The sequence below is a fragment of the Vulpes vulpes genome, chromosome 16, assembly GCF_048418805.1.
Source record: "Vulpes vulpes isolate BD-2025 chromosome 16, VulVul3, whole genome shotgun sequence".
Lineage (NCBI taxonomy): Eukaryota > Metazoa > Chordata > Mammalia > Carnivora > Canidae > Vulpes > Vulpes vulpes.
The window spans coordinates 9,525,974-9,540,085 of NC_132795.1; the positions used below are offsets into that span (position 1 = coordinate 9,525,974).

Consider the following 14,112-nt stretch of genomic DNA (forward strand, 5'->3'; position numbering starts at 1 on the left):
ACTTGAATTCTAGCTCAAGGTAATAAGAGATTTAAAAATGTAAAAATGTTTATTAAAATTAAGTGAGTCTTTTTAAAAATTTATTTATTTTAGAGAGAGAAAGAGAGAGCTCCTGCAAGTGGGAAGAGGGGCAGAAGGAGGGGGAGAGAATCATAAGCAGACTCCCCGCTGAGCAACAAACCCCACGAGGTACTCCATCTTGTGACCCTGAGATCATGACCTGAACTGAAACCAAGAGTAGGATGCTCAACCAACTGAGCCATCCAAGCACCTCATAAGTGGTGGTGGTGTTTTTTTTTTTTTTTTTAATTTAATTACCTTTAATTGGTGAACCCACGGGGGGGAAAAAGTGTCTTAAGGTAGAAATTGATTGTCATTGAAAATAATAGTGTAATATATATATACATGTAACAGATATACATATCTGTGTATGGATATATAGATAGATATTTCACATTAAAGTATATTACCAGTAAAGTGGTTTTTTTATCAGTAAATTTTTATTAAACATGTGTGTTAAAACTAAATTAAAGTTCCCTTAGAACTATGATGTCAGTGCAGATTCAGTATATTGGAAATATAAATTGAAATTTTAATAGGCCTTCATACTATAAAATGAAATTCTCATAGTTGGGATGTTTCATTCTATACAATGTTTTCCTTTTTTAATTCTGGCAGACCATAAATGACTTAATGTCAAGAAATTACTAAAAACATTTTTAAAGAAGCCATTGCTATTAGGCTTATATATCAATCTGTAATGGGAACACGTTAAAAAGACAAACTTACTGAATTCTAAATTTTATATATGTGATAGCAGGAAAACGGTCCTATGAAACACACAATGATATATCTCCAGAATAACTCCTAGTATATACATACTTTGTGGCCTGTAGAATTAGTATGTACAATTTTAAATAAAACATTATTTCCCTTCTATGTATTCTATTTCTATTTCTTCATCTAAAATTACCACCTCTATAACTTTGATCTACTACAAATAAATACTGATTTAAAAAACTCACGAAAGTTAACAAATTTTAAAACACGTATCATTCTAGCAAAAGAAAGTTATATTGTCTAATAATAGATACACATTATTTAACATAAGCTCTCATTTAAAAATATAGATGTAACTAATTTTAATCTTTTAGATAGATAACTGGAAACACTGTATGTTGCTACATTATTCATCAATAGCAAATATAAAATATTTCATCTGTTTGACAATGTTTATTACTGCAGAAAAAACACTAAGCATAATCAAATAATATTACAATTATTATAATTTATAATTATTGTACATGAATGCAATAAGATGAATGTACATCTCAAATTATAAAATTAAAAAAATATACAATAATTTATTAATTATAAGACTAACATATTCCATTAAAAATGTATTTTAAGTTTTGCCAAACTTTTGTTCTTCCCTATTTGTAGCCATTTTGCCTTCATAAAACCCAATTTACTTACCTTGGATGGTGATTCCAAAGGATATAGACTCCAAAGTTTTGCAAGATACTGCTAGGAATTTGTGTTATCTATATCAGCACACACTTACCTCCTCTGTTATTTCTTCCTTTACATATATGATAAATACAATGCTTTCATAATGTGACATATTAAGAAATGTAAAATATAATATATTCTAATATAACATTAGAATAAAAATTTACATAGGTGGAAACAATAAATTTAAAGTGGAAACAATAAAGAGTTTCAGAATAAATGTTAAAATTGTTAGCTTGGTCACAAATGGTAAACAAAAAATATCCTACCTGATGAATCGAAGTTCACCTCATTGCCAGGACTTGGACCTATATCAATGGACACAATTGGTAAGAGCTTCCGAAAGTCCCACAGTTTTGTTACTCCACAAGCATCACAGGATGCTATCATGTGACCCTTTAAAGTATTAAAAAGAGAAATTATATACATATATACATATATTACATATATAAAAATATATATAGTAACTTAGTCAACAAGGATGAGTTGTGTTACAATTTGATTAAGTCCATAAGAATGCACTCTTCTAAATGAAAAAGAGTTCATTATATTTTTGTCTTGGACATAAAATTGTTATAAAGTGATAATTTACACATATATAAATTCCTATAGTAAATTTTGGAAGATGACTTTTTTAGGAAATCATTTTGATTATTCTAATTATATAAAAATATGTAATAAAATAAAGATATACATATCCATGTAATTCTTAATATATATATCATGTTCATAATATATGTGATCTATACATAAAATTACCTTTACACGTGAAACCATTGCACTAAAAGTGCACCTCACTCTATATGCTTGTAGTTTGTTAGCACTGATTAGTTATAGTTCAGATGTAATAAAAATAAAACAGAGGTAGGAGAACAAATAGACACAAGGAAAGAAAAGTTTTTACAATGGTAGGACAAGAATTGGGTCCAGGTGAAACTGATGGCAAGAAAGCTGTACATATCGTGATCTGTGAGACAGCATTATTAGAAAAATTTGGGGATATTTTGATAATATGCAATGGGATAAGGAAGAAGATAACTGGATAAAGGGCATGGAAAATAAAAGGGATTGTGGATGGATTCAAGGGTAATGGGAACAAGGGTGGCTATTTTCCCAGCATTGAAGTACCAGCTCAGGTACATGAGTTTGAAGCTCAACGTCTGTCTACAGCCTTCTTGCTGGTTTGGTTTCTCAGGAAATGTTTATCGAGCATCCACTTCACGTCAGAGAGTGGAATAAATGATGATGAGTAAGTGATGGGTAAGAAGGGTCTCTGATGTCTAACTGCTCACAATCTTTACTCAGTCTTATCATAATATCATTTAATTTTGGTGTCCACTTATCAACTGAAAATGAATATTGGCCATATCAGGCTCATACATAATGTTTATGATAAGTGATTATATTTTATGCCATTTCCAATTCTATAGTTTCCCTTTCAGCTCCAGCTTATTTTTAATGTCAAGTCAAAATCATCCTCTCACTTTTTTCCTAAATATTCTAAAATGTTAAAGATAACAATTTGATTATTGTAAAATTATCTTTATCATTTTGAATTAGTTCATATGACTTTTTTCTCATTTACTTCTTAATTTCTATTCCTTCTGGAAAAAATGTGCATTTTGTATTACAGTCCAAGGGGACTTTGTTTTTCCCTAAACAAGCCAGTAATGCAACAAATGCCATCAGTTTTAAAATTCTATAACTGTTGTCCCTGGCAAAGCAATACAACCTTGTCCCCAGTCTAATAAATGGGATGTTTAATCTTTTTTATGACTTAAAAGGAACATGGAGAACTTGGAATGTTTTCAAATATGTAAACATGTATTGTAAGAATTGTGAAGAATCAGTGAATTTAGTTTTCAGAAAAGACCAATTCTCAGTATTAGCAGGGAATATTACTGCTAGAAATTAGAAAAAATCCTTTCCAGATATAAGGGTTTTCAAATATCCTTCAGAGGTGACAGAATGAAATCTTTTTTTCAACTTTGAGAACAGAATAGATAAGTTACAATGGTAACTTAATTTAGAGGCACTTCTCACTCACTAAAGGCAGGTTATAGAAATCTTAAAGTGTGGTTTATATCACTAAATATTAAATAGTGAGGAAATACACTAAGAAATAGTCCCATCATTTTTGAAGATGAAAATTAATGTTTAAATAGTTTTTAATATTTTTACATTTAGCCTCCACTGCTGCCAAAAAAGATCAATATATAACAGTTTGATAATATTAAAATAATGAGTGAATACTTATTAAATGCTTTTAATGAATCAAGTACTATACTAAATGATTTATTAATATATAGTACATACTTTTTGAATAATTTTGAGTAACATCATTTAGGCAAATTTCTACATTCCCCAAGGTACTTAGAAGTCAGGACAAAGTATACATTACAATAAAACAAATAGAATGACTTAATAAGTGGTAAAAAATAAGTTCAATTTGATAACTGAGAGATTCTTGGTACTGAAAGAACAGCTTTGCTATATTCCATCAGCCAGTGAGGCAGGTGCAGTGCCTATCGCAATGCCAGGAGCATAGTAGAACTCAAAAAAATATTGTTAAGTCAATAGATGATGAATGCCTCACTGGGGCTTACCTAGAAGTTTTATTTTAATACAAGCTCATCCATGGCATTCTTAAGATAAACATTAGTTCTAAATCTCATGCTTTTTTTTTTAAGATTTTATTTATTTATTCATGAGAGACACAGAGAGGGGGACAGATACAGGCAGAGGGAGAAGCAGGCTCCATGAAGGGAGCCTGATGTGGGACTTGATCCTGGGTCTCCAGGATCCACCAGGGCTGCCCTAAATCTCATGCTTCTGAATCACTTAGATTAAAGGAAGAGAAAGGCTGCAGGGAATTAGAGCCAAAAAACTTGGAATTATCTTGACAACCCTCCTCTCCTCTTCCCATCTCAGAACTGGAGGCCCATCTGCCAATCTCCTTCCATGACATAGAAGAACATACTAAAACACTGTCAATCCAAACTGCAGAGTGTGGGCTCTGAATGATCTGAAGATGGGGAAATGTGGAAAAAGGATTACCTAACAACCTAAAGGAAAAAGCAGACATTTTATCTACAACTTTGGTAAAAAAAAAAAAAAAAAAAAGCAAAGGCCTGGTATACTTAGGCATTTAAACAGAGAAAGATCATTTTTCATGAAGAAGATATTTTTTTATAGAGAGGTGGAACTGTATGACAATCTTAAAGAAAGTAAAGACTCAAGAATTTTAGGAACCTCCTTAAAATAGAATTCTGATTGTCATTCGTACCAGTACGACTCGTATTGAGGAAGAGAAGATACTAAAGGCAGTTGCGTAGAATTCTCAAAAAAGTTCAGATTTAGATATACGTGGCTGTTTCTGTGACACTGAATTCCTAGGAACTGGCAGTCTTCCTGCAACATGTTTGGCATGTGATCTTGAATAGACCACTGAATGAATGAATATATTAAAGGATCCCCCCATATAGAAACGTGAAATGAGCTAAAACTCAGAAGAAAAATGTTTTTGCAATCGCAGATTCAAACAGTGACATAAAGCAAGTAGAATTTAGCAAAGCGGATGAAGCATGTGGTCGAGGTGAGAGGGAAGAGTCACAACCCCTGACTGCCCCGGTGAAAGCCTTTCTACCTCCACTTTGAGGATCTTATAGTGAGAGAAGCCAGATAGACATAAAGTTAATTATAAGTTAGAGCACAGCAACACAAAATCAAGCTAGCTTCATCTAGGCTGCTGGAAACATATCGGAGAACATTTAGCATAGGTTCACAAGTGTTCATACTTTTGAAACTTTCCATACATCTCAAATTCATTATGAAATTAGAAAAGAATAGGATAAAAACTAAAGTAGCACTATTTATAAATAAATAAAACGTAAACAAGTGAGACCTGTAATAATCTAATATAGAAGACATAAACCCTTGTGCTACTGTGGATCCAGAAAACTGCCAGAGGCATTATTTAAGCAAACTTGACACCACCAGCAGCAAGACAAGCAGACTGAACTGCTTTCTCTCTGCAGAGAGGTTCCCAGCATACTTAAATATTATAAAACAAAGAGAGAAAAGGAGAAAACTGGGATCCTAATGAGGTTAAAATATATAATTAATTATAAATAATGTATAATTAAAAACTACTTTCAAAAACCAATAGTATTCCTTAATATTAAGATATTTTATGGCTTCATATAATTTTTGAAAACAAATTTTAGAAGTTCGGACATATACATCAGTTTGGGGTTAAGAGGCTATTTTTCAGGTAGGGTAAGAAATGGCATATAGTACTAAGATATTCTATGTGGAAGTCTGATCTTTATATCACATGTCAAGAAGAAATATAGAGGAATTTAATTTATTATGGAAAATACAGGTCTAATTTGATTGTACTCTAGACCTTCACCCTGATGAATTAGCTAAGTAGTTTCTTGGTTCAACTCACTGTATATATATATATATATATATATATATATATATATAAACATACACACTTTTATACCTTTATCTTTCTTTTTCTTTGGAAAAGTCAATTTACAGAACAACAACAACATGTAAAAAAGCAAAATATGTTTAGGTCCATAACATTACTTCTTTTCTGCAAAGGTTCTTCAAGGTGGAATAATATGATATATATAATGTTTTTGTCTCAAAGAATTACATGGTATAATAAAAGTCAAATGAATGATTATATATCAACTATGCACATATGAGAATGTTGTAAATTCTGTAAATGAGGGTACTTTGCCATAGGAGTACATTCCCATGACCTTGAATAGCACATAGTAAATGTTCGATAAATAATTGAAATATGTAAGAATATTTACTCTGGATGCATTATTATCAAGCCATAAAAATAATAACTATAGAAACAATGTAAAACATGGAAAAGTTTATGATATATTGTGGTTACACTGATTGAAAATATATAATACATATGTCCAATGATTAAATGAAGATATACATTTATAAAAACTGCCCTGTATTTTTTTTTAAGACTTTATTTTTTTAAGGACAAGTTCAGGCTCATACTGAAATTGAGGAAAGGACACATAGGTTTTTTCATTTACGTCCTCCTCACTCGCACACACAAGACTCTCCAATTTACAATATCTACTACCAGAAGAGTACATTTGTTACAGTTGATGAACCTACATTGACACATCATAATCACCCAGGATGCCATATAGTGGGAACTATGCAGTATGTGGTCTTTTCAAGTTGGCTTCTTTCACTTGGTAACATGTATTAAATTTCTTCCATGTCTTCTTATGATTTGATAGCTTATTTTTTATGGCTAAATAATATTTCATTGTCTGGATATACCAGAGTTTATCCATTCACCTACTGAAGGGCATTTTGGCTGCTTTGAGGTTTGATAATTATGAATAAAGCTGCTATATATATTGTGTTAAGGTTTCTGTGTAGAAATAAGTTTCATCTCCTCTGGGTAAATACCAAGGAAGATGATTGCTAGATGGTATGGTAATATGTTTAATTTGTAAGAAACTGTCAAAATATTTTCCAAAGTGGCTGTGCCATTTGGCATTCCTAGCATAGAATGAGAGTTCATGTTGCTCCATGTCTTCACCAGCATTTGGTTTTGTCAGTGTCCCAGATTTTGGCCACTCTAATTGATACATAGTGATCTCTCATTTTAATTTGCTTTTCCCTCATTTCCCTTGTGAAATATGATTGGAGTATCCCAACATGTACACATTTGCCATCTGTATATCTTCTTTTGTGAGAGATCTGTTGAGGTCTCTAGCCCATTTTTTAATTGGGCTGCTTATTTTCTTATTGCTGAGTTTTAAGAATTTCTTTTTATGTTCTGGATAATAGTCCTTTATTAGATGTTTTTTTGCAAATATTTTCTGCCAGGATGTGGTTTGTCGTCTCATTTTCTTGACATTGTCTTTCACAGATCAAAAGTTTTTAATTTTAATGAAATCTAGCTTATCAATTAATTCTTTCATGGATCATGCTTTTAGAGTTGTATCTATAAAGGCATTGCCATACCTTAGGTCATCTGGGTTTTGTCCTATGTTATCATTATAGGGGGTTTATAGTTTCTCATTTAAATCTGTGATCCATTTGAATTAATTTTTGTGAAAAGTGTAAAATCTGTGTCTAGGTTCTTTTTTTTTTTTTTTTGCATGGATATCCAGTTGTTCAGCATTATTTGTTGAAAAGTCTACTTTTGTTCCATTGCTTTGTCTTTCTATGTCAAAGATCAGTTAACTGTATTTATGGGGGTCTATGTCTGGGATGCCTATTCTGTTCCACTGATTTGACTATTTTTTCACCAATACTATGATACCTTGATTACTGTAGCTTAAGAGTAAGTCTTAAGTCATCTGTGTCTGTCTTCTAACACCGTAGTTCTCTGTCAATATTGTGTTGGCTATTCTGAGACCTCTGTATCTCCATATAAACTTTAGGATCCAAGTATTGATATACTTAATTAATTTGCTAGGATATTGATTGGGATTGCATTCAATCTATAGATAAAGTTGTGAAGAAGTGGATCTTACAATATTGAGTCTTAGTATCTGTGAACATGGAACATCTCTCCATTAATTTAGCTCTTTTTTTTAAATCACCCTTGGCCATGGTGTATTTTTCTTTTTACACACTGTTATATTTGATTTGTATTATTTTGTTGAGGACTTTTGTACCTATGTTCATGAAAGACACTAGTCTGTAGTCTTCTTGTAATATCCTAGTCTGGTTTTGGTATTTAGGTAATGCTGACTTCATAGAATGAGTCAGAACTATTCCCTCAGTTTCTATTCTCTGAAAGAAATAGTAGAAAATTGATATTATTTGTTCTATGAGAAACAAATTCTTTTTTCTTTCTTCTCCTTATTATATTCCCCAATAATTATATATTTCATCTTTTATAGTTGTACCACAGTCCTTGCAGTTAAAAGGGGAAGAATCAAGACTTGCACTTGTTTGGCTCTAGAATTTGTGTTAACCACTGAGCTATTCCAAGACAGAGTGAAACTGAAAAAAAAATATTTTTTTTAAGTATAAGATTTCAAAGAATCATACAAATAATAAGGATAATCCTCAATACAGAAAAAGTAAAACAGAAACACAAAATAGAGACTAGGGATGAAACCATAGGCCTCTGGGCTCTTAGTTCAGAAGCAAGTCCTAGTTATTCAGTTTCTGTAAGGTAGGAACTAAGAGTGTTTTGTGTCAGATGGAATTAAAAGCCATCTTTTTGCTAAAACCATGAGTAATGAAATTTTTACTGACAATATGAAGCTGGCAAAAGTTGCTGGCTAATGCTATTTGAAACTACAATTTATACGAAGCTATATAATTAAGTCATCTGTAGTTTTTACAGTCTTACAACCTGGATCTGAACCAAGTAACAAACCCTAGTGACTGGATGTGTGTTTTCCAATACCAGAAGGCAGGATTCCTGACTTGTAAATGTAAGACTTATCCTAGGGCTACTGGCCTGGGATACCTGGGACAAAGGAAATAGCCACACTACTAAAAGCTATGGAGGAGTAAGCACAAGTAGAAAGCAAGACAGACGAAGGAAGGGAAAAGAGCAAACCATTCCTCTTACCTTACTAAAAAGAAGCTACACATTTTTTCCCCAAAGCATATAAAGAAATTTAAAGCTAATGAAGATAGCCAATAATTGAAAGATAAAGGAATTTGGGTGCACTGAAATTACAGAAAAACTGAAAAAGATTTTTAAGTAAGTATAAGTGTCTCACAGATTTAATGAAGAGCTAATACTCATTAAAGAAAAATAAATGAAACAAAAAATAGTCTAAATGACTTAAAGACCAAGAGAATTGAAACATTAGTCATTAAAGAAAAAAAAACTTAATAGAATATATATAGATAGATTTGAAAAGATAGTGAATTGGAAGAATATACTGGGAACTTCCGCTAGATTGCAGATGTAAAGATAAAAAAGACGAAGGCATGAAGATCATTATAGAGACATGGCAAGTATAGAGAAGGTATTATATGTCTCACAAGTATTAGAAGAGAATGTACAGACAAGCAAAAGAGTAGTATTTGAAGGCATATTAGACTGAAACTTATCCAGAATTTTTAAAAATATGTATTCAGAATAACTGCACTCAACTTTTGAGCATAATGCATAAAAATAAAATCACACCTAGATGCAATGTAATGAAAAATGTGGGCCATTATGGATGAGGACAAAATTATCTACAGGAGAAAGATTACAGATTATCTATAAAAGAAAGACACTAGATTGATGACAAAAACTAGATGTTAAGAACCAGGGGAATAATGCCCATATCATATGGGAAAATAAAACTTACCCTAAATTTGTTTACTTAGCTAGTAGGGCTCTGGACTAAAGTATCTTCAGACATTCAGACCAAAATAGTTTAAATCTAAATACGGAAAAAATAATTTCTAATTGTATTTTATCATAAATATTAATAACTGTATCATCAGATATATAATGGTGAGCATAAATATTGCAAAGTCAAAGTATTTTAATCAAGGTTAGTTGGTTGTCGATATAAAAGAGAAAATGCCCAGACCAAATCCTAGCTCTAACCCTAGTCCAACCTTAACTTTAGTCTTAATTTAAGAAACAAGACAAGCAAACAAACAAAAAAACAAAACAGGAAATAAGTTTGAAAAAATTAAGGAAAAAATTTAATGGAAAACACAGTAAGTTGTAATAGCATTAATTACTAATTTTATAAATAATCACATACACACATACACAAATAGAAATTTAAAATAAGAGACAATTACAATTGTTTAAAAAATAACAAAAACTCCAACTATGTGCAACTTATAAGAGAAACATTAAAAACAAAAATAAACAAAATATTCAGAAAGTAAAAATAAGGAATTAAATTATTAAATATCAATTAACAGGAAGCTGGTACAAGAATATCAATATAAAAAAACAGATTTAAGTGAATAAAAAGAATTAGTATATCTAATTGCTAGAAAATAAAAGGAACACTAATCATAATTTTTTATGTAACTAAAACAAAGTCTGAAAATATAAAACAAAAGTTAACCTAACTATAAAGATAAATTATAATTTATCCAAGTGAGGAGAGATTTTATTTTTTTTAATTTTTAATTTTTTAAAAATATTTTATTTATTTATTCATGAGAGACACAGAGAGAGAAAGGCAGAGACATGGGCAGAGGGAGAAACAAGCTCCATGCAGGGAGCCCAATGTGGGACTCGATCCCAGGACTCCAGGATCATGCCCTGAGCTAAAGGTAGATGTTGAACCACTTAGCCACCCAGGCATCCCGAGGGGAGATTTTAATACGTGTCTACCGGGCATTGCCAGATACAAAAATAAATAAATAAATAAATAAATAAATAAATAAATAAATAAATAAGATTCAACTAAAAAACAAAAAAAAAAAATCTAAAATAGAAAAAAATATTTATCATATACACAATATATAATATCAAGTACATGTGAAATATTTACAAAAATTAGCAAGATGACAAGCCACAAAATAAAGCTCAAGAAATGCCAAAGGAGATGTCATAAAAGTCTCATTTTCTTGCACTGATGAAATTAGAAACTAAAAATTACACTAAAATTGAAAAAAAAAAGTTTGAAAGCTAAAAAAAATCACACATAACTTACTAGTTTAGAATTAATTCAAATAAAGGAATTCATATTACATTTGTTGAATAAAGCTAGAGCCATCACTAATAGAAATTCATAATTTTACATGATTTTTTAAATATTTAAAATAAATAAACAATTGAAACTGAATGTTCTTTTCTACAGAAGAAATTTTATTATTTTTTTTTAGTTTTTAAAATATTTTATTTATTTATTTGAGAGAGCACAGAGAGAGAGAGCAAATGGAGAGAGCAGAGGGAGAGACAGAGCAGGCTCACTGCTGAGTGGGAAGCCTAACATGGGGCTCGGTCCCAGGATCCTGGAATTATGATTGGAGCCAAAGGCAGATGCTTAACTGCTGAGACCCCCCATACAGGAACACCCCTTACAGAAGAAATTTTAAAAAGTAGAAATAAATTATTAAAATATGATAGAAATTTATAGAAAAAATAACAAAATTAAACAAAACTATTAAAATAGTAAACAAGAGAAGAACAACCAAATCTAAAGCTGGTCTTTATAAAGAACATGTAGACAGACAAATCGAAAGATCTGTCAAAAACAGACAAAAAGAAATAGTGACAAAGTAAAAATAAGTCATAATTAAGCCACATTATGAAATGAAAGGGAGACAAAACGGTAAAGATTAAAGAAACCACATCAAAATGCTATGAAGAACTTGATATTAATTGTGAATTCTTCAGTGAAGTTTTCTTCTGGAACAATATAAATTTAAAAACCAGCTAAATATATAAATTTTGAAAAAATTGCCATAAATTCCACAAAAAACAATAAAAAATTAAGAGAAAAAACAAACACTAAACCAGTGGGAAAATGCTCTTCAAGAGACCAGTAGACAAAGGAAAAAATTAACAAACACCTGAAAATCTTTTCACCAACCCTAGTAATATAGTTCATCTCAGTGGTTATGGATGGAATACATCCAGCTAGTCTCACTAGCCTAGTCACTATCGATCATCACTCTAGTGACCGTGTGTTACTAATCTTTGAAGAACTAAGTCATCCCCTCATGGAAACCCATCTTTATGGATAGGGTAACTGCTTAAGGGGAAGGTGTCTGGCTCAAGTAGGAACAATAAGAATATTTCCTCATATTTTTCAAACTAATGTTGAGAGAAGTTAGTTCTTTCCTCTCCAGTTAAAAGATGTCAAAAATGCGTAATATATATTATAAAATCTTAGTTCTAATGTCCAGGTCCAGCATCATGAACAAATTGGTAGGATTACGAGCATTCAGGAAGTCTGGTGGCATTTGGATATTGGTGTTAGCTAAAACTAAATGTCAGATGCCACCTCACCTGTCTGAAATTCAGTTTTATGAGGCAATGAACATCCTAATTTTGCTTAGGTTAATTTGAGTTAGAGTTTTCCTTTCTTTATTTCTTTTTTTTTTTTAAGATTGATTAATTAATTAATTAGAGAGAAAGAGAGGGAGGGGCAAGGAGAGGGAGAAGTCTCCACACAGAGAGCTTGGACCTCACACAGGGCTCAATCTGATGATCCTGAGGTCACAACCAGAGCCCAAATCAAGTCAGACTCTTAACCAACTGAGCCACCAGGCACCCCAAGTTTGGGTTTTTCACTTGAAATTGTCTTTTTTTTCCCTATCAAATTAGAATAGATTTTTTAAATGATGATAATGATAAGGGGTCAGAAAAACAAATAGACTTGCTTTCCTGGTGGGTGTACAAACTGATAGTGAAAATTAATAGTTTTTATTGTCATGAAATATATTTAATACTATTTATAATAGTATCTGATTATGTGCAGTAATCTCATTTTACAGATGAGAAAAATAGGATTTAAGAGCCCAGGTAAATTTCCTAAAATTATTTAGGTAAAATAATTTGGAGTGAGGATTCAAGTATAGGTATGGTTGACTTTAGAGTCTGAGATTTGAACCCATATGTTACATTCTATTTCTTGAAACTAATATAGCATAATATATCACAAATGTTTTAATAAATTGGGCCACCTGGAGTCCCAGGATCAAGTCCCACATTGGGCTCCCTGTATGAAGCCTCCTTCTCCCTCTGCCTATGTCTCTGCCTCTCTCTCTCTCTCTCTCTCTCTGTGTCTCTCATGAATAAATAAAATCTTTTAAAAAAGTATTTAAATATATTGAATATATTCCCCCCATCAGGATGAATTTAAATAAGTCAATAAATCACATCAATCTTTGACATAAATATGTTCTTCACAGTATCATTTACAAGATGGGGCAGTGGGGTGCCTTGGTGGCTCAGTCAGTCAATACTCTGCCTTCGGCTCAGGTCATATCTATCCCAGGGTCCTGGGATCCAGCCCTACATTAGGAATCCCTGCTCAGCAGGGAGTCTACTTTCTCCCTCTTCCTCTCTAATCTCAAATAAATAATAAATAAGTAAACCTTAACAAGATAGAAAAAAAAAAGATGGGGCAGTAAAAATGTAAGAAGTCAATTCTCATAAATAGATCGATAGACACACATGTATGTATGAATATACATAAAACTATACCCTACAATTATATAACTAAACTATTATTTTGACAATTACAATGGTATTTCCAAAGGTGTTTAATACGGGGGAAACATACATACGTAGTTCAATGAGAGATGCTGCAAACAAAATTGTTTACATAGTCTGATGCACACACACAAAGCATATGTTAAAAATAAGATTGGTAGGAACTAAATCAGAACTGATTATCTTTAGGATGAATCATTTTTATTTTATTTGTTCCTTTTCACATTTTCAAGATTCAAATTCCAGGGAATTAGCATATATTAATTGTTATAATCAGAAAAATATTTTTAAATGAATAAATAATGAAATCAAAACATCATACACAATACCTGTCAAGTGATCTAATTTTCATTTCCTAAAATTCTACTATGTAAAATGGGCAAGAAGGAGGGGTCATCAAGCAAATGGCAGAAACATTAAGCCCTAGAAACATCAGCTGC

General features: G+C 31.5%; 1 protein-coding gene across 1 annotated transcript in view; it reads right to left on the reverse strand.

Annotated features, from left to right (window-relative positions):
• The window catches only part of SPAG16 (sperm associated antigen 16), a 935,138-nt gene that overhangs the window by 238,156 nt on the left and 682,870 nt on the right, over positions 1-14,112 (reverse strand). The window contains exon 15 of the mRNA XM_026002203.2: positions 1,782-1,908. Within this exon, the coding sequence (XP_025857988.2) occupies positions 1,782-1,908 (127 nt within the window). The remainder of the gene's footprint in view (positions 1-1,781; positions 1,909-14,112) is intronic.